We start from the raw sequence: 20,900 nt of genomic DNA on the forward strand, positions 1-20,900 counted from the left end.
CTGCCCATTAGCGAAGGCCAGAAGCTAGAACTGAGGGGCTTCTGCAGCTTCCTCAGAAGCACTTGAGGAGAGTATACACCTTGACCCCTCTCTGGAGCTTTGCCAACCTATCAGTTTGAAATTCTTTGCCGGGGCCCTTGTCCTTGGTCTGCTTGTGGTTTTGTTTTGTTTTGTTTTGTTTTGTTTTAATTTTGCTATGCTGCAAAGGGCAGTCACCATAGACTTAGCTTCCTTGTGTCTGGAATTTTCATCTTCAATGGAATAAGGTCAACTCAAACCTTAGAGAAACTCTTTTCACTTCCATACAAGATGAGTATACTCACTTACAATTCTCCTACCACCACTAGTCTAGAGACAAAAGCAACAGCAGCAACACTGTGCTACTGCTTTAACACTTCAGCTTGTGATATTGATTCTGGTTAAGATGTCTTATAGTGCTCAAGATCATAGGTGTTTTGTACACCAATTTATTATAAGAAGTAACTTTTGATAAGTTTGTCTCTATTTGAAACATACAAAGAAGTCTCAATTAAGAGTTATCTATATTTGTTGTCTATAAATCAATATTCACTTTAAATTTTAGCCTCATTTGGGGACAAAGTATATGTAGTAAAAAAATATTGGCCTTGGCATTTAATGCTCTTATATTTTACAATTGATTATAAAATATTTTGTTTTTCTACTTTATAGGTAGTCGAAGACTAAAAGACGAGGTCTCACTCAGGTAAGAATGTCTGGATTTTAAAATACACTGAGCATGTAGCGAATATAAAGTTTAGAAGCTGCCACCATGTTTTTCTCTGTGTAAGGCAGTTTCAGCTTCTTGATTATATGCTAATCAAAGCTGAATATTTATCTATGGAGAAGCATATAGTTTTAAATAACTGATTATTCCTCTGATATAGCATGAAATACTATTAGGACTCCCTGTCTGTGGAGGTGATTCAGTGGGTAAAGTTCTGGCTATGTATATGGGAAAATGGGAGACGGATTCCCAGGGTCTATATGAGGCCTGTTGGTATTGTGTGCTTCTAAAATTCTGGTGAGGTTATGATGAGATTGCACGTGGACAGAGAGCATCCCCTGACATTTTCTGGATTGCTTGCCTGAGGTTTGCATTCATGAGTGAGAGACCCAGCTAGTAAACTAATGCTTAAGGTTAGGGTCAACTCCCAAGTCTATATTCCAATCCCCACACCTACACACTGGCATGTATTTATCTTAAATCACACATACATAGAAATACACAGCATATAACCTATTTTGCACGTATATGTAAAAGGATCCATTTTAAAGTCATTAATCTTTTTCACTAATTTGTTTGTTTGAGTTGTCTGTGGGAAGAGTGTGAATAATATGGCAAGGTTCAAAACTCTCCAAGGCTTTGCTAAAGATTACCTCAGAATGGCCTTATAGACATGCTTCTGTCCAGCAGGTTAATAGCTCCCTTAATGATTTACCCAACTGTGGTGACTCACAAGGTAGGTGAAGTTAGAAAAACAAACTGGTTGGTCCAGAGCTTACCAACCAGAAGCCTTGAAATTTGGAGCTTTTAGCTGTAGTTCGGATGGAGTAGAGCTGAGGGTATGGTATTGCTCTGCAGTGCCCTGTAAATACTCAAGACTTGTGCAGGAAGTACTGGCCATTGCGTATAAAGAGGATCCTCATAGATCAACGTGGTTTGGGTGCATGCTTTTAATCCTAGCACTCAGGAAAGCAGAGGCAGGCGGATCTGTGAGTTCAAGGCAAGCCTGGTTTACAAGAACCAGTTCTAGGACAGGCTTCAAAACTACAGAGAAACTCTGTCTCAAAAAACCAAAAAAAAAAAAAGGAAAAAAAAGAATTTCATCATGTACTTGCACACAGACTACCAATAAAGCAGCTTCAAATCACCAAAATATGGTGAATTCTGATATTGTTGGCAGCTTGATGTTTAGATTTTTAGGTGTTTGATGTTTAGATCAAGATGTTGCTCCCAAAGCAATTTCTTGGGAGAGAGTGAGTGACTAAATGTAATGCCTAAAAAGTTTCTTGACAGAAAACAGGACAAGGTGCTTTAGGTTTAGGGGAAGAAATGAAATAGGAGCATTAAGTACTTAGAGCACAAAACAGTCAGTTACTGCAACCATCAGAACAAAATGTGTGGAAAAACCGCCATTCCCCTGTCTTGTGTGCTTGGATATGTGTGTGTGTGTGTGTGTGTGTGTGTGTGTGTGTGTGTGTGTGTTTTAATCAAGAGATAAATTGTCTGTGTTCTTCTCCATGAGGAAAGGTGGAAAGGAGAGCAGTCATTCATCATCACCAACTGTTGAAAAATGAATTCAGAATTATTTGGCTCGGCCTCTTTGCCCATGCCTTTAATCCCAGGATGTGGGAGGCAGGAGGCATAGATCTCTTTGATTTCAAGACAAGCATGAAACATATAGTGTATTAAAAGTTAGCTGGAATACATAATGAGATCCTGTTTCAAAAAATGTTTTTGTAAATATGTAATGTAAGATGTATGAGGGACTCAAAAATAAAGAATTTATGTAATATGTAATATAAGATGTATTAGGGACTCAAAAATAAAGAATTTATAAACATGCTAAGTGTTTTTATATGGATAATTAAATGATGATCACTTTCAACATATGTCACAGTGAAGGAACAATGACAAGAGAGCCAGAGCAGAGAAAGAAAAAGTGTGTCACCTTCAACAAAGGTAAGAATTACTCCATCTGTCCTACCTTCCCCGAAGAAGAAGGAATAAGGAAGAGTAAAGATTTTAGAACCCAAAAAGGAGTTAAGGAAAACAAGTATACATCAAGCACTTTCAAGTGTGAAGTATTTTTGTCAAAACATTGCTTATTTCACTTTAATGCTGATATCTGTACAGCCTTTGAATAAATGAGAAAACATCTTTACACAGCACATGTCTTCCATAGTCACATTGCAGCAAATAGGATTGTCAGAAATCCAGATTCTTCTTGAGTTTTATGACAAATGCCTTGTATTTTGCACTGCATATCGCTAACACATCTCACTGCCACTAAAATGAAATTAAGTCACAAAAAACCTTAATTATTTTCATTAACTAATTTCCTACCTTATGATGTTATTAAATCATCTGAGTTCTTAAATGTCTGTGAAAGTTCTCAGTTTGGAAAGTTTTGGCATACTGTATAATTGTTTTCTTTAGAAATCTCCTACTTTAGGGTGGAAGTGTTTCTTTTACAGTGAATGCATTGATTTTAGAAAGACTTAACAATCCTTATATGTTTTCCTTTTCTTTCTTTTCCTTCTTCCTTTTTCTTGGTTCCTGCCTCCCCTCGTTCCTTCCACCCATCCCTAAATCCCTCCCTCCCTTCTTTCTTTCTTTTTTTCTTTCTTTCTTTCTTTTCTCTGAAGTGCTAGAGGTTGAACATAAGGCTTTGGGAGCATTGTAGGCAAGCACCCTACCCATTATCTCTGCCTTCTGTTTTTGTTAAATAGAACATGGTAAGGGTGTATATCATTTCCATGCTGCAAAGCATGATCCAAGAATAAAAACTGAAACAAGGAGCTGGAGAGATGGCTCAGAGGTGAAGAGCACTGGCAGCTCTTCCAGAGGTCCTGAGTTCAATTCCCAGCAACCACATGGTGGCTCACAATCATCTGTAATGAGATCTGGTGCCCTCTTCTGGCCTGCAGGAATATATGCAGACAAAACACTGTAGATATAATAAATCTTAAAAAATTGAAACAAAAAGCAGAGTGTAGAAAATGACATCATTCTGTATTTCAAAGAATTGTCTGCTTCTCCATTGAGTCTGGAGAGACTTTGTGGCAGTGGCAGGGACACCACGTAGTATTTACTTTCACCAACTGACATCACAGTGTCTTCTATACCTAAGCTGCCAGTGGCAACCACACTAGGTAGAGAATCCAAAACCCTCTTCCCTCAAGAGGTAAGATGAAGAGAGTCAATATTATTGTAATGGAGGCAGCTTTGTGTCACTTTATTATGAAGTCTGCTGTTCATGGCATCTGTGGTGGTGAGAACTGACTGAGGCCTCCTGCATAATAAGCATAGGCTTTCCTACTGAGCCGCAATCCCAGTCCACTAGTTGGTGGCTCAAATGGCTGTCCTGTGACATGGGGGAATGCTAAAAAGTCACACTAAGTTTCCTTGACTTAAAACAAGACAAAAATGAATGATTTCATCTCTTTTTTTGGTTTATTTATGTTTATTTTAGGGTTTTTTTAAGACAGGGTTTTTCTGTATGTATACTTGGAGCCTGCCCTTTAATGTATTCTCTACACAAGCTTGCCTTGAACTCCCATCGAGCCTCCTGCCTCTGTTTCCAAGCCCTGGGATTAAAGGTATGAGCCACCACTGCCAGCCTCCAATGTTTCATTTCTAAAAGCAAACTGCAAGTGAACAGTGAAGGATTGAGTGAGCTTATTGTTTACATATGTAAACTTGTACAATGATCCTATGTCAGAAGGAAACCCATGGAATTTGCTCCTCCAGTCTCACAGCTGTGTCTCTGATGCTCTTGCACTTGAGGTCGAGCTTGGGGTTATTACTCCCAAGGGAGAGATCTTTCCAGTAATTCATTTCAGGGGAGATGATGCCTGCTATCATGAGCATCCTTTAAGCTGCATATAAGTCTGGGAACACAGATAGAACTAAGGATATTCTTTCCCCAAAGGGAATGAGGAGAGGAAGCTTGATGCCTGCCCTCCCTTGAGCTGTTATGTAAAGGTCCCTGTCCCTCTTCTCTTTCTTTCTGCCAGGTTTTATCCTGATACAAAAGACAGAAACAATACATATAGTCCCAGTGGTAGGAATTTGCCTAATAAAATGAACAATTTTAACTAAAAGGCTCAACAAGGTTCTTCGTTTCCTTGAAGAACAAAAATATGAATAGGCCCATGGACCTTGTTTTCCATTTTGAATCTATTGTTTTGTTTGTGAGACACAGTTTTATTGTTATATAGTTCTGGCTGTCTTGGGAATCACAGGGTGATTGTTTATTTTTAGGTATTGTGCTTGATAAAGTTAAGTCTTGTTTGATTTGAAATAAACAAAATGGATTAATTCTAATGAACAAATTTCCTAAAAAAGAGTATTTACTCTAGAATAGTCTAGATTAGTCTCAAAAATGGATACTATGTATCTAATCATTTTATATGTTATATTTCTCTAGCTTTGTAACAAATTCATTTTGATTTTTTTAGAAGTACATTACAATACCAATAAGAAGCCTTTTTGCAGGTAAGGTCTAAGAATACAATAATACTAAGGAAATTCCAAGATAACAAGCCAATTATTGGTTGTATTCTCAGATAGATACTGATTTATACACTCAATTTTTGCTTTGTCTTACAATCCCCATAGTATTATCAATGTATTTTAGCCAGAAATATTGTTGTTTTAGATCATGGACATGAGTTGTATACTCAACCATCATGTCCCAAGTACCAATTCTGCGTTTTGGAAAATGAGCCTACCGATGATAACCACACTCACTATGTCCATCTGACACTTAGTGCCTTTTCAAATTTTTTCTGAAATCAGCTAGTGAACTAGATCTTCATCGCATTTGTCATTCTGAGAACTGAGAGGATTTTGGATCATTCTGCATTATCACACAGTATTACAAGAAGCCAGCAAATTACTTTCTTCCTTTGACACCATCTCCACATGCAGAGGCCCTTTTGTTCTCCGTAGGACCCTTTCATAGATGGTGGAAGATCCCGTGCCTTCCTCCTACCACAGTGCTCCATCCATCACTTTTCCATTCCTTTGAGCTGTTTTCTACAGTAATGAAGTCTCTGGATCTCAGTAGATTATCTGGATGTAGAGAGCCAAACTGTGGCATGTTTACTCTTTATGTGTCTATAAAAGGGGCTTTGTCTTCCCCATCAGTAGGACATGAACATAGAGTAAAAGGCCCCTTCTGTCAGTGATCTGCTATCTCAGACACTGATTTGGCAGAAAATTAAAGGTGGTATGTCAAGCTAGTTCTGTGCTCATCTTAATTGATTACTTCCATAATAGAGGACAATTGTGTTATCATTTGTGTGAACATGTATCATAAAGCATTTGATACACATTAGTAAATTGCTTATTACTAATTATTAATAAATTACTCCAAGTTAAAAGGTCCAAAATGTAGATTCATAAATTACCATAGCTACAACTGTTCAAAGACACACCTTGTAAAAACCATGTTCTCTTCTACTAGGAATTCTAAACTGTCTCAAGCTAATAACCTGAAATTATCCACTGAGTTTTATTGTTGTTTGTTCATATTTTTATCTCATTAAGTTAATAGCAATGCTCATTTGGCATAGGAACAGGCCGATTGTGGTTTCAAGATTCACTCATGAATGGACTACTAAGGGACAGCCTGAGCATAGCCTAGGCCATGGTATCTTGTCAGAGTGCTAGCAGAAACAGGAATCCATTCTATGGTCCACAAACAAACCTTGTGAGAGATAGCAGCACAAGCATTGAGAGCCTACAAAGTAACCTGAGAGAGAGGGTTTCTGTGATGCTCTAGGAGCAGATGATGACATGACAAGTGGAATCGGGGTACTAATTACATTGAGCACAAGAGTGACCATCAGTTACTACAATTTTAAAAAATGTGCTAGAAAGAAACTACTGTCTTTGGTGTTTTCTCTCTCTCTCTCTGTCTCTCTTTCTCTTTCTATCTCTGTCTGTCTTTCTCTCTTTCTCTCCTTCGTGTGTTTCTATGCTTTCGATGGACTAATTTCTGTTGACTAAATCTTTCCTTTCTTTCACATGGGAAAAGTTTTAAAAAAGTGTCTCCAAACCTAACCAACTGATTGAAGGACAAGTTAATGCTTGACTGTAAATCTCTAATGTATGTTAGGAAATCAGACAGCAAGTAATCAAAGCATTTGGTAAATGTTCTTGTATGAATATTAAAATATTACATTTTAAAATATGCAACAGCAGCATACGACCACCTGGAGAGCTGAAACCAATACTTAAGAAGTCTCTTCAGATCAGTGGAGGTAAGAGTAATCATGAATACTTTGCTGCTACTTCCCTAGTTTCAATAGCAACTTAATTCATTCAAAAAAGGAACAAAGTAAATAAGATATAAATGTAATTTCATTTATTAAAATTTGCTTCCTAATGTTCTTCACATTCAAAATTATTTCAGAAATGATTTTCTGAGAAATTTCAGCATCAAACTATATTATCTGAACCATGTTTATTTATTTAACATGAGCCTCTGATGCACACAGTATCTTTGTATAAATAAAAGGACCTCTAACTAGTCCACAGTATGTGTCCTATAGAATTATGTGACAGCAATTTTGCTTGTTATAAAATGAATTTTTCTTTCATTTTTTCTGATAAATATATTACATTTATGCTACATATATATTAGTGTCAATGAAAGGTGATCATGCAAAAAACAGAAATACAGTATTCAATTACTTTCATTAAGGATTTTGAGAACTAAATTAACTACATTTTTATGGGTTTTGTTCCTTTCTATAATTTCTCTACTTGGACATATTAGGAAATTCACATATGGTTTTATGTTTATCTTTAATTATCTGCTATTTAATCTGACTATTTCTTGGCATAAGAAATAATAGGCTTGGTCAACTTTTTTAAAAACTGGACTTTGAATCCTTTGGCAGTGCTGCAGATTGAACATTGCCATTCTAAGCATTCTAGACTAGTGCTCGCCCTAATGGCTATACCGCCAGCACCTTTTTCCTTTGGTTTTATTAGTGTAGGATATGGTGATACTTGGTTTATATGCTGATAGACATAATTTCCAGAACAATTCACCACAGTAGGAGGAAGGCTGAGAAAAGAGCATCATTCTGCAGGGGACAGCACTGACTGGTCCACTGAGTCTGGATAAGATTCTAAGAGTGGGAGGAACACTACAGAGTTTGGGCTCTCCGCTGTCACCACAGTGTCTTCACACCTACCTTGCCTATAGAGAGCACAGCATCAAGTGAATAGGAGTACATGGAGTGTAGAGGGTCTGCAAGACTTTATTGAAAAGAGTCAGTATTATTGTAATTTGGGTGACTGTCCTTTACATTATTTCCACACTAAATTTCCTTTGTGGTGACGATGGTTGATGGAGGTCTCTCACATGCTAAGCCTCACTGGCAGTCCATTTGTTGGTGGGACAAATGCTCTGCCTCAGCCATAGGCAATGTCAAGGAGGTTATACTGCAGTTCCCATACTGTGAATGAAATAAGCAAAAATTTGCTTTATTCCTTTGTAGAGGGCGGGCTGTTAGCATGCAGTGAAAGCTGCTCACTTGAAGCTGTGTATGTGTGGACACAAACGTTTCCTGTGAGGTACTACTCCCATGGAATTGCTGCTTTTTCCCCATGTTTCTTCCATGCTTCTCGCCCTGGAGATACAGTTCAGGGTGCATAACTACTGCAGGGGGCTTTCCCATAGCTCTTACCATGAGAGGTGATAGCAACTAGTGCTGAGCTTCTTTGCACTGCCTGTTAGCGAGGGACCAGAAGCTAGAACTGAGGGGCTTCTGCAGCTTCCTCAGAAGCACTTGAGGAGAGTACACACAATGCCCCCCCCTCTCTCTCTGTAGCTTTGCCACCCTGGCATCTGGAAATTCTTTGCCCTTGGTCTACCTGTGTTTCTTAACTTTTGCTATGCTGCAAAGAGCGGTCCTCATAGACTTAGCTTCCCTGTGTCTGGAATTTTCATCTTCAACGAAATAAGTTCAACTTAATCTTTAGAGAGGCTCTTTTCACAATTCTCCTAACACCACTAGTCCAGAGACAAATCCAGCAGCAGCAACACTGTGCTACCAATTAACATTTCAGCTTGTGATATTGATTCTGGTTAAGATGTCAGTTTCTCTGATAATTCTCATGATCATAGGTATTTTGTATACCAATTTATTATTAGTATCAACTTTTGATAAAATTGTCTCTGTATTTTAAACATACAAATAAATGTAAATTAAGAGTTATCCTTGTTTATATTGTCTATAAATCAGTATTCACCTTGAAGGCTACACAGATTCAAAATATATGTAGTAACGAAGCATTGTCCTTGGCATTCAATGCTCTTTTTTCTACAGTTGCTTATAACATATTTTGCCTTTCTACTCTGTAGATAATGGAAGAAATCAAGACCAAATCCCACTCAGGTAAGAATGTCTGGATTTTAAATACAGTATGTAGAGAATATAAAGTTCAGAAGCTGGCACCAAGTTTTCCTCTGTATAAGACAATTTTAGCTTCTTGATTATTTGCTAATGAAAGCTGAATTATGCCTCAGATACAGTGTGCAATGCTGTTAGGACTCCCTGTCTGTGGCGGTGATTCAGCAGATAAAATGCTGGCTGTGCATATGGGAGAATGGGAGATGGATGCCCAGGGTCCACATGAGGCCTGTTAGTCTTGTGCGCTTCTAAAATCCTGGTGAGATTGCAGGTGGAGACAGAGCATACTCTCACATTTTCTGGATGTCTTGCCTGGATTGCTAGCCTGGGGCTTGCATTCATGAATGAGATTCAGCCATATAACTAAGGCTGAGGGTGAGGGTCGACACCCAAGTCTGTACTCCAGTCACCACACCTATACACTGGCACGTATTTATCTGAATCATACATACTTACAAATACACTGCACATAACATGCAGTTACATATATGTAAAAATATTAGTTTTCAGGCTGTTAATCCTGTTTATTAGTATGTTTGGGACAAGGTGTCTGCTGGGAAGAGTGTGGACAAAACTCTCCCAGACTTTGCTGAGAAAATCACCTCAGAATGGCCTTATAGACATGCTTCTGTTTAGCAGGTTTATTTCCCTCTTAATGAGTTCCACCTCTGTGGTGAATCCCTAGGTAGGTGGAAGTTACAAAAAGAAAGTGTTTGTTCCAGAGTTTGCCAGTCAAAAACCCTGAAATTAGGAACTTGTAGCTGTAGCTCAGATGAATCAAAGCTGAGGGGACAGTGTTGCTCCCTAGTGTCCTATAAAATGACTCAGAAATACTCTTGAGTATAAAGAGTTTCAACATATGCATGTGGACACACTATCAAATCTTCAAGGCCCCAAAATATGATGACTTCTGAGATAGATGGCAACTTAATTCTTAGATATAGAGTACATTTCATGTTTTCACAAAGCAACTCTTTGAAGAGAGTGCTATGAAATGAAATGCCTAATTTTTTTTTTTACAAAAAACAGGCCATGGTACTTTAGGTTTAGGGGAACAAATGAAATAGGAGCATTAAGTGCTCAAAACAATCAGTTACTGCAAGCATCATAACAAGTGTGTGCAAAACTCGCCATTTCCCCCTCTTATGTGATTGGATGTGTGTGTGTGTGTGTGTGTGTGTGTGTGTGTGTGTGTGTGTGTGTGTGTTGCATGTGTGTGTTGCATGTGTGCATGTGTCTGTGCCTTTTGCGTGCTTTGCATATTTTTTTGTGCAGACATGAGGGAAAGAGGAGGATATTGGTGTCTTGCATCATTCTCTAACTTATCCACTTGACATAAGATCTCTGACTGACCCTCGAGCTGGTCTGGCAGCCATCAAGCCCAATTGGTAACCTGTTCCACCCACAGTACTGGGGTACATGTGCATGTGTCCATGCCCAGTTTTTTATGTGGATGCTGAGGATTCAAACTCAGGTTGATCTGTGTTGGCAGCAAACATTCTTATTGACTGAGCCATCTCCCAAACCACTGGCTTTTTAAATTTTCATTTTTAAATAGAACTATGAGTGAGTCTTCACTGAATGTTACATAGATTGAAACTGCCAAAGCAAAAACTTTTTAAAACGGGGGTCAACGTTGAATTACATAAATGCAAAAATGTCACTTAGTGCACAGATAACAAATCTTTCAAGAGAGATGCTCTAAGGACCAAATTCACCCCTCACTGCATGTTTTTACTCTAAAGGCTCTCTGAAAACCCTCATGTTACAACAGAGGACACGGCCACCACCTCTGCTATTAAGGTAAAATTCTCCTTTGTGAAATTTGTTCCCTTATGAATTTTGTTAAAATGCAGCAGTACTCTACCTATCACAGTTTTATATGGAAATTTGGTCAGAGAAAAGTGTTTGGTATCAGTGAACCATCCTTTCTATAAATTCCAGTGAGCAGTAAGTCCTTGCAGATAGCAGTGGCCCAATAAGAGAATGAACTGGAAACACAGGGAGGGGAAGATTGAGTGCAGTTCTCATATATTAGAAGATGCCTGGTGCTTGATCAAGGATGGTTTGCAGAAATAGATACACATTAGACTGATTTTAAAAACAACTGTGGTGATACATCTGAATACAGTTTAGAGGGTCCGGTTATTGTAGTGGTCCAGGCATCACCCAGGTGCCTTTTCTCTCAGCATAATTGCAGGTAGGTTTTCTCTTCCCTTGGATATTTCTATTTCAGGATCACAGATAAAAGCATCTCCTCTGTTTGTCTCTTTTCTTCTGTGTTTACATTAGCAAGAAATTTTGGAAATTTAGCTATTTGTAATCTGTTCAACCAAGTTTTCATTATGAAGAGATTACAGTCTGTTTTCTGTTTGATTCCACTAGGAGGATATTGACAACTCTTCCTCCAGGTACACGGTAAGTATTTTTCCCCAATTAGCCAGCAATTGTAGATGTGAAGATTCAATACCATATAGTAACACCTTGGTTTCTGGATATTTGCTCTGTATTTGACAATAATATATATTCTGATTTTTGTATCATGTTCACCTATTTAAAATATCTTAGGGTTATACTTAGCATTTATGTGCTCATAGTAAAGTTACCTCATTACTGTGATCTGCTGGAGGTTAGGAATCCTGTTTGTAACCTGGAGCCTTAGAGTAAGTGTTGTGTGAATCAGAAGTTGAATATTAATGACTTTTGAATGGGACTCAGCAGAAAAATGGGTTTCTATAAAACAGTTTCATAGATACTATGATATGGAGGACACTAGTAAGTGAGAGTATATTTATAAGTTGAAAATAATATACATTTTGCCTCCCAAACAGAAGAGAAACACTGATGAAGGGGGGCTATTAAAAGTAATCATCATCTCAAATAAGATTCAGAAAGTTTAAAATATAGTGAGTTAAGTTTAGTCTCAATCACAGGGAAAGGCCAAATTTCAAATTCATGATTTTCTCAATCTAGCTAGTACGGAATAAAGTAGTTTTGATATTGTGCACCCCAAATCAAGAGTTCATTTCCTAATCAAACTAGGAAAATTGATCCTCTGTCTTTTCCTTGCAGATCATAGAGAAACAAAGTTTGTATTCCAAAAAGAACGCTGCAATGAAGAAGCAGGACCAAGCAGGTCTTAGCAGATCAAAATCAATGATAGACCTAAGTACTCTGGGAGAGGCACAGCCTGAGTTCTCTAAAAAGAAATCATGCTTGATGGTAATTCCTATTAATTTAAAAAGTAACATATTTGCCTGTGAGGAGAATGTTGACTTTGTGTTTCTGAGTCTGTATAGTTGCAAATCATGTCAGAGAAGACAAAGCCTTGAACATATCTTTCACCTCCGTCATACTCTCATTCCTATGAATACCCATGCTAGCCTGTCCCCTTCTAAGACAGTAGTTCTCAATATTCCTTATGCTGTGAACATTCAACACAATTTCTCATGTGGTGATCCTAACCGTAAAATGATTTTTGCTGCTCCTTCATAACTGTAATTTTGCTAATGTGATGAATCATAATGCTGATATCTGTGTTTCCACATGGCCTTAGATGATCTCTGTAAAAAGGTCCTAGGATCCCCAAATGGGTTCACAGGTTGAGAATCCCTGTTCTAAGGTGTAAGTGATAGCAAATTAGACTATGGAAACAAAAATCAGAAAGTGAGTAACTTTTATCACAGTTGTGGAGGACTCATGAAATACAGAGAATAAAAAATAAAGACTCCTGGAGTCGTTACTGTCAACGTGAGTGCACATAACATACATACAATGTTTTAAACTGACTTATTTTATGTGTATAAATATTTTGCATGCATTCTCTCCATTCACCTTGTGTGTGTGCTGCCCACAGACACCCAAGACAGCATTCGATCTTCTGGAATTGGTGTTCCAGATGGTTGTCAGCATATGTGTGGGTGCTCGAATCTAGTCCAGGTCTCTGCAAGAGGAACAAGTGTCATAAACTACTGAGCCATCTTTCCAGTCCCCAGAATGAATCTGTTTGGTACACAAAAAGAGTATATCATCAGTGGAAATGAGTAGTCAGTCTCAGGATGTTTACTAAACTGCTAGCCCTAGGCCACTTTGACACACTGAAATCTAGAGAACACAGAGGCAGCACAAAGAGCAATAGGAGGCTGGGCATGTTGGTGCACACCTTTAATCCCTGTAATCAGGAAGCAGAGGCTGACTGTTCTCTGTCAGTTCAAGGACACCCTGGTCTCTATTTATTTGAAGGAAGGGGGGAGGCAAGGAACATGTGCACCAAGCAGAAGTGTGGAGGTCAAAGGATAATGTATATAGGAGTAAGTTTTCTCATTTCAGGCTCAGGTATCAAATTCAAGTTGTCAGTCATGCTGGCAAGTGCCTTCATCCATTTAGCCATCACACTGGCTCTCTGATTTACACTTAGACTGAAATTTTGTAGCACTAACACACACCACCAGCACCACCCGCACCACCACCACCACCACCAAAGAAGAGAAAAAGCGTGACAGAGAGAGAAGGGATATCATGTGTTTGAATACTTTGTTACAATTTAGGAGATTGGTTAACCTTTGGGATGGGATTTGGTCTGGTTAGCGGAAGGTTGTCTGTGGTGGGTCTTTGTAGTAATATGGAGCGGCGGCGGGGTTGCGTCCCCAAACACCCCAGCCGCCTGCCCGGCCCGGCTAGCTCAGTCGGTAGAGCATGAGACTCTTAATCTCAGGGTCGTGGGTTCGAGCCCCACGTTGGGCGCCAAATGAAGGCGTAAGTCACAAACAATGCCACACCAAATTGGGATTATGATTAATAGGGTGATATTTATTTAAAGGGGAAAAAACTTACAGATCACTGTCAGCCCTCTGCGTAACCAGGAAGGAAGTCAAGTCACCGGCGGAGCAGGAAGTGAAGAGAGCGAGGAGAGGGAAGTGGCCGCTTTTTTAAAGGGAGAGAGACCATGCCCCAAGGGGCTGGTATCTCAGCGGCGATAGGCTGGAGGAGTGGGAGGGCCTCCCGTAACAGGTCTTAATGGTTATCACTACTTCTGGAATCAGTTCTGACTTGTCTCCTTCCCTGTCTACCAGCATGTGAGAAGCAATAGACCATTGCCACAGACAAAGCTTCCCTGTTGGCTTTCCCTACTTCAACTGCTGCAGGGAAAGTCAGTCAGTTAGAGCAGGGAAGGCAAACAGTAGTTCCCTGTAGCCATGAGCCTTTCTCCCTTGCTTAAATAATCTCTGTCAGATATTTTGTCACAGCAACTATAAAAGTAATAGCCTTCATTGTTTTTTACTTATTTATTTTGCTTTTTCTTTTATTCTTTAAGACAATCTTTTTTATTTTACATACCAATCCCAATTCGCTCTCCCTCCCTTCTACCTGCTCTCCCAACTCCCCACCACCCCACTCCACACTACCCCACTCCCCATTCATTCCTCATAGAGGATGAGGTCTCCCACGGGGAGTCAACAAAGTCTGTCATATCCCTTGAGGCAGGACTAAGGCTATCCTCCCTGTATCTAGGCTGAGCAAAGTATCCCTCCATAGGGAATGGGTTCCAAAAAGCTAGTTCACACACTAGGGGTAAATAAATACTGGACCCACTGCCAGTGGACTAACAAAACTGACCAAACCATATGACTGTCACCCACATTCAGAGGGCCTAGTTTGGTCCTGTGCCAGTTCCCTAGTTGTCAGTCAGGAGCCAGTGAGCTCCCACAGCCTTGGGTCAGCTGTTTCTGCAGGTTTTTTTTCTATAATCGACCTCATATTTGATCACAAAGCAAATCTCAACAGATTAATAAAAGTGGAAATAACCCTGTGTCTTATTGGATCACCTATGGGTTAAAGTTAGAATTCAACAACACTAATTGCAAAAATTCTACATACTCATAGAAACTGAACAATTCTCAACAGAATTATCCCTGGATCAAGGAAAAATAAAGGAAGCCTTCCTAGAATTTAATGAAAATGAATGCATGACATACCCAATTCTTTGGGATACTTTGAAAGCAGTACTAACAGGAAAATTCATTGCACTAAGTGCCTACATAAGAACCTGGAGAAATCTCACACTAGCATCTTAATAGCACACCTGAAAGCTCTAGAACAAAAAAGGGAGTCTCACCCAGGAGGAGTAGATACCAGGAAATTATCAATTTGAGGACTAAAATCAATAAAATAGAAACAAGCCGGGCGGTGGTGGCTCACGCCTTTAATTCCAGCACTCGGGAGGCAGAGGCAGACGGATCTCTGTGAGTTCGAGGCCAGCCTGGTCTACAAGAGCTAGTTCCAGGACAGGAACCAAAAGCTACGGAGAAACTCTGTCTCAAAAATCAAAAAAGAAATAAAATAAAATAGAAACAAAGTAAATGAAACAAAGAGTCAATGTGACAAAGAAATGGGTTTTTGAGAAAATCAGCAAGATAGACAAACCCTTATTCAAACCAATCAAAAGAAAGAGAGACAAAATCCAAATTAATCAGAAATAAAAAGGGGGACATAACATCAGACACTGAGGAAATCCAGAGAATTATCTGGTCATATTTCAAAAATATGTATTTGAGAAAAGTGGAAAATGTAAAGGAAATGGACAATTTTCTTTTGTGTTTTAAACCTTCAGAAGGTATAAACAAGCAGAAGAGCTCGCTCTGTTTGTATCCCCTACTTAACCAATTACCAGTTTCCATTACAAATGGATAACAACAAGCTGGGCAGTGGTGGCCCACGCCTTTAATCCCAGCACTTGGGAGGCAGAGGCAGGCGGATCTCTGTGAGTTCGAGACCAGCCTGATCTACAAGAGCTAGTTCCAGGACAGGCTCCAAAACCACAGAGAAACCCTGTCTCGAAAAAGCAAAAAAAAAATTAAATTAAATTAAAATTAAACAACAAAAAAAAAACAAATGGCTAACAACTAGCTAGTTACCTTGAAGCATCTAAATTCAGCAATAGGAGAGATGGGAGCAGACTTGACTTAATTATGACACTTAATAAAACCATTAGTAACTGTAATTTTAATATTGTCAGAACCAAACTCAAAAGTTCTTTCTTTTAAGCTTAATCCAACTTGGTTTCTAAATCAATATTAGTTATTATGTATGATCAAAGTGGGTAATTGGTCAAGGGAGGTCTTAGCAGGGAGACAGATCTCAAGTGATTTTAATAAACACATTCAGTTGCCAGACATCTTCCAAGATTTCAGTGAAAAATCATTAGCATATAAGTTGACATGATTAATACAAATGCAAATTTTAGACTAATGTTGAAATTTTAGTTTGATACAGAAAGTAAATGGTAATGTGATGAGTGTGGCGGCCATGGAGTGTTCCCCTTGGCGTGAAGGGACCAACATCTTGGATATGCAAAGGATTAGAATACAAGCCACAATATACAAACCACAATATCACTAATAGAAATGAGATCTTAGCATATTCTTGAGGCAAATAAAGTGAAAGGGCAGTTGTTTCTATCCTTCAAAGATGTGATTGAAATAAAAAGAGACATCACTTTTGTGATGTTAGATTTGCATAAAATGATAGTAACACATGAGTTTTCCAGAACCCATTACCTGGTGATTGCAGTGTAATGAGTATAAAGTCACCACCTGATCTAGATAATGTCAGTTCCCCATGCTAACAGAATACTAAGCAGAAGTCTTCATGAAGAGCTACAGTCAGACACGCTAATAAATGACACAGGCTTCAAAGGCACAAAGATGATGCTTAGCTTAGGAGAAAGAAAAAGCTCACATCACAATGAGTTTTTCTCCATCTTCATTCTGAACTGATAAAAACCAATACCTCAATCTCTGTTTTTCTCTCCTCTCTCTCTCTCACACATACTTCTTTTCATTAAAAAGCTAGAACACACACAGACACACACACACACACACACACACACACATGCCAGCAGATCAGAGCCCTTACATTGCAATCCTATTGATAGGAGTTCCATCCCAGATAACACAACAAACAACAAGTGTCTCACATGTGTAATCTCAACACCCCTAAATCCAGATTGGAGGCTGAGAGACTAGAATAGCTCTGAAACCTACAAACCAGCCAGACTGGAACACACAGAGGCACAGAAACATTGCGAGACCCTGTCTCACCCAGCGAAAGCAGAGAGCCGTTTCCTGAAGGTTATCCTCTGCCCTTCACAGACACACACACACACACACACACACACACACACACACACATGTGCGCGCACACATGTATGCATGCATGTATACACACACGCACTAGCATAGCACAAACAGGCATATTAATTCAAGCACACAAGCAAACACACACTCCAATAGTAATTTTTAGGATGATACAATATTGATTATTCAGATAATAAATAGTGTCTATATATTGATTGGCACTCCTGTTGTGTAACTAACATATAAGGAAAATATTTTCAGGGTCTTCTCAGTCATCTTCAGTGTTTCTAATTTCCATGTGACATGTGTCCTGGAAAACTATACTTGTACCATGTGGCCCTTTCATTTCCTTTTTATAACTGGCTTAAGCATATTTAGTTAATGATGAAGCAATGAGTGAAACATATGGCGTGTGAAAATGTGTCTAAGGCTCACAAATCTTGAGCTTTGATGTGTTCACGCTCATCATTCTCAAGGAAACAAATGAACTGAACATTTTCACATGATGCCCTTGAGCAGTTCAGACACACATGTAGTATGTTACTTCCTCATATGTTTTCCTTTACGAACTATGCTTCTCAAGCTATTTTGTTTACCATCCCCACGTTACATTGTTTGATCATGTTGGGTAAGCTTTGGAACGTTTGAGTATTTCACATAAGTAGCACAAATCCTCCTCAAACCTGGTACAGAAAGGTAAACATAGACTGCTAAGTTAGGAGTCTCCCTGAGATGTCATGAATGATTAAGGCCTAGCATCATTAGTTGTATTTGGAATAAAAGTTGGGGAGGCTCCCCTTCTGACAAACAGCATCAAATGCATTTTCAAAACTGGCACTTCCTAAATATATTTATTTATTAATTAATTAAAGATTTCTGCCTCCTCCCCACCACCGCCTCCCATTTCCCTCCCCCTCCCCCAGTCACGTCCCCCTCCCTCGCCCGTCCAAAGAGAATCAGGGTTTCCTGCCCTGTGGGAAGTCCAAGGACCACCCACCTCCATCCAGTTCTAGTAAGGCACATGGTTCCAATGGGATACATACAATTTCATCACCATCATGATTGAGGCCGGCAGGCATGGTGCTGTAGCAGCAGCTGAGAGTTACATTTAAATCTATACAAGGAACCAAGAGCTCACTAGAAATGGCACCAGTCTTCTGAAACCCAAGACCACACAACTCCTCCAACAAGGCCACACCACCTATCCTTCCCCCCAAATAGTTACACTACCTGGAAACCAACATTCAAATATATGAGCCCATGAGTCTGTTCTCATTCAAGCCACCACAGAGATGCTGGAACAGTCCATTACATTCATCAGCCATATATAAAAAGAGTCATAGCTAAGGAGTAACAGTTTGGATGGCATCTCCCAGAACCCTTCCTTCAGCCCCATAGTTTCCATCCACTGTGGGAAGTGGCACACTTTATTCATTCATTTCAAAATCACCCTCACTATTCTGTTATCCTGGGAACCTAATGGGCAATTGTGAAAGCCATGGGGAAAGCAGTAGTGTGGTGCAGAAGAGCGAAGTTCCTTTTGTTTCCAAAGCCCCCGATTGTCACATTTTCTTAATCTGGATGGAATGTAAAATCCTTGTCATAAAGACAGAAGAGGACACATTGTGTCTTTTTTCCATCTTTCCATTATAGAGAGGTAGCAAAGAACAGAAGAAAAGAAGGCATAAAGCTGAATAGATCCCCTTTTAAGATTCTCAAACTCTGGGCCTTTGACTAAACCAATGGAAGCAAAAGTTTCAGGATATCAGCGGTTATAGTGATAAAATTAGCCCGAGAAAACAAACATTTGGGGACTCTAAATCAAGACCCTGACATTAACAGATAAGTTCTAAAATGAACAAAAATAAGTGAGATTTTCAATGAAATCTAACATCTCAAAATTTCCTTAAAGGTTGAAACAAAGAAGGGAGAAGATTTCCTTCCTCCATCCAATATGCATGACATCGTGCCCCAGCCTCCTGCCCATGCCAATGCCACATCGACTTCTCATGTTAGTGAAACAGGTGACAATCGTCAGTCTTCTGAGGAGACTACTGTTAACACCACCAGCGTTAGTGAAAGAGGTGACAATCGTCGGTCATCTGAAAAAACTACTGTTAACACCACCAGCGTTAGTGAAACAGGTGACAATCTTCAGTCATCGTCATCTAAGGAAACTACTGTTAACAACACCAGCGTGGATCACACACCTTCTCTAGGTACTTATACTGGGCATGCAAGGGGGAGAACACATGCTGTCCCTGAGCTTGCTCCTGGTAGCCACACTGGTGATACCATGGACCCTGTGCAACATTCTGACCCTGTTCTTGATACCTGCTTAGAAGAGAACACAGTGTCTTAGCTTCACTACTGACCAGAAATCTGCTCTTGTTTGTATCCCAGGTGACGCGTTGGACCCTCAGAATGCTCATATGCGGGTTCTTGTTTCAAGTCCTGCTCACGGCACCAGCTATGCAGCGAAGACTCCTGTCATGGTTTTTCTACTTTGGGCAGCAACCACATCCTTGCTCCTCCTAACATCGTCAATGTGGTTGCTGCAGTTGGTGGCTTTGACGATGCCGTGGATATGGAACCTAATTTAGAAATCCTGCACAGTTAAAGTTAAAGGAGCTTAACAAGGTAAGGTAAACCACACCAATGTCTTAAAATAGATAAATATTTCTGTGCGGGAAATCCAATTCTCTTTGGCTCTAATATGCATGATGATAAATAAATTTCATACTTTGTATAGGACTCTTTAGATATTACCTATAACTAGAAAAAATGATTATCTTTTCTAGTCATATTGAAAATGCATCACATAAAATTACCAATTCAGTTTAGTCCAACCAAACTGATCAAGTAAAGTTGGTAAGCACACACTTGCCTCCCATGCTGGAATGAGGAAATGATTTTCACTCTTGATGTGAAACTTGTATTTTCTGAATGGCTAAGCAGGGAAATGTAACTGTTAGATATTAGTTGTTATTTTTTTGTGTCCATACACTGTGACTTATGTGGACAGCAGTGTTTTGGAAACAAACACCCCAAAAGAAACAACCTCTGAGAATAAAACCAATGAAACAAGACTCCACATTCTCACCGTTCTCAAATACAATGATACTCATTGTGACATGACACTACATAGGATTCTACGGGTGATGCCTCTGTTACTGCTTATCTTGACGATGCCACCAATGATGTTCTTGATACTACTGATAATTCTTGCTTTTCTTTTTAGTTTCTGCTGAACAACCTAAGAGGAGCTCCTGTCAAAAAATGACAAGCTGTTAGAAATATTTTTTAAGGTTTTCTTTCATTTTATTGTTTGAAGAATATTTTCAGTTTACTCTTTGACATTTTAATGTATGTAATTCAGATCATCCATGTTGCTCATACCTTCCCCATCCCTGTCCTCTGCCTCCATCCCATCCCATTTTTGTGTCATTTATCTTAAGGAGTAAGACTTCCAGTAGGATCCCCCACAGCCAAGTGCATGTGGACATTATCAGTTGGACTAAGTGAGTTATTAAAAAAGGGAGGGAGACATAACATCTATCTTGCACCACTTTTGCAGATAAATTACAT

The 20,900-nt window shown here is 39.2% G+C and overlaps 1 protein-coding gene across 2 annotated transcripts in view; it reads left to right on the plus strand.

The window, feature by feature from the left end:
• The window catches only part of LOC142835581 (uncharacterized), a 32,366-nt gene extending 11,778 nt beyond the window's left edge, over window positions 1-20,588 (plus strand). Inside the window, exons 5-15 of one of the 2 annotated variants that reach the window (XM_075949150.1) lie at window positions 691-724; window positions 2,643-2,704; window positions 5,206-5,242; window positions 6,953-7,014; window positions 9,129-9,162; window positions 10,923-10,980; window positions 11,563-11,595; window positions 12,250-12,399; window positions 19,225-19,531; window positions 19,716-19,952; window positions 20,554-20,588. In XM_075949150.1, the coding sequence (XP_075805265.1) occupies window positions 691-724; window positions 2,643-2,704; window positions 5,206-5,242; window positions 6,953-7,014; window positions 9,129-9,162; window positions 10,923-10,980; window positions 11,563-11,595; window positions 12,250-12,399; window positions 19,225-19,531; window positions 19,716-19,915 (977 nt within the window). In that variant the 3' untranslated portion in view covers window positions 19,916-19,952; window positions 20,554-20,588. The remainder of the gene's footprint in view (window positions 1-690; window positions 725-2,642; window positions 2,705-5,205; window positions 5,243-6,952; window positions 7,015-9,128; window positions 9,163-10,922; window positions 10,981-11,562; window positions 11,596-12,249; window positions 12,400-19,224; window positions 19,532-19,715; window positions 19,953-20,553) is intronic. The other variant, XM_075949151.1, reaches the window with a different exon arrangement.
• Window positions 20,589-20,900: the final 312 nt, after the last annotated feature.

The sequence above is a fragment of the Microtus pennsylvanicus genome, chromosome 15 (genome assembly GCF_037038515.1).
Source record: "Microtus pennsylvanicus isolate mMicPen1 chromosome 15, mMicPen1.hap1, whole genome shotgun sequence".
Taxonomy (NCBI): domain Eukaryota; kingdom Metazoa; phylum Chordata; class Mammalia; order Rodentia; family Cricetidae; genus Microtus; species Microtus pennsylvanicus.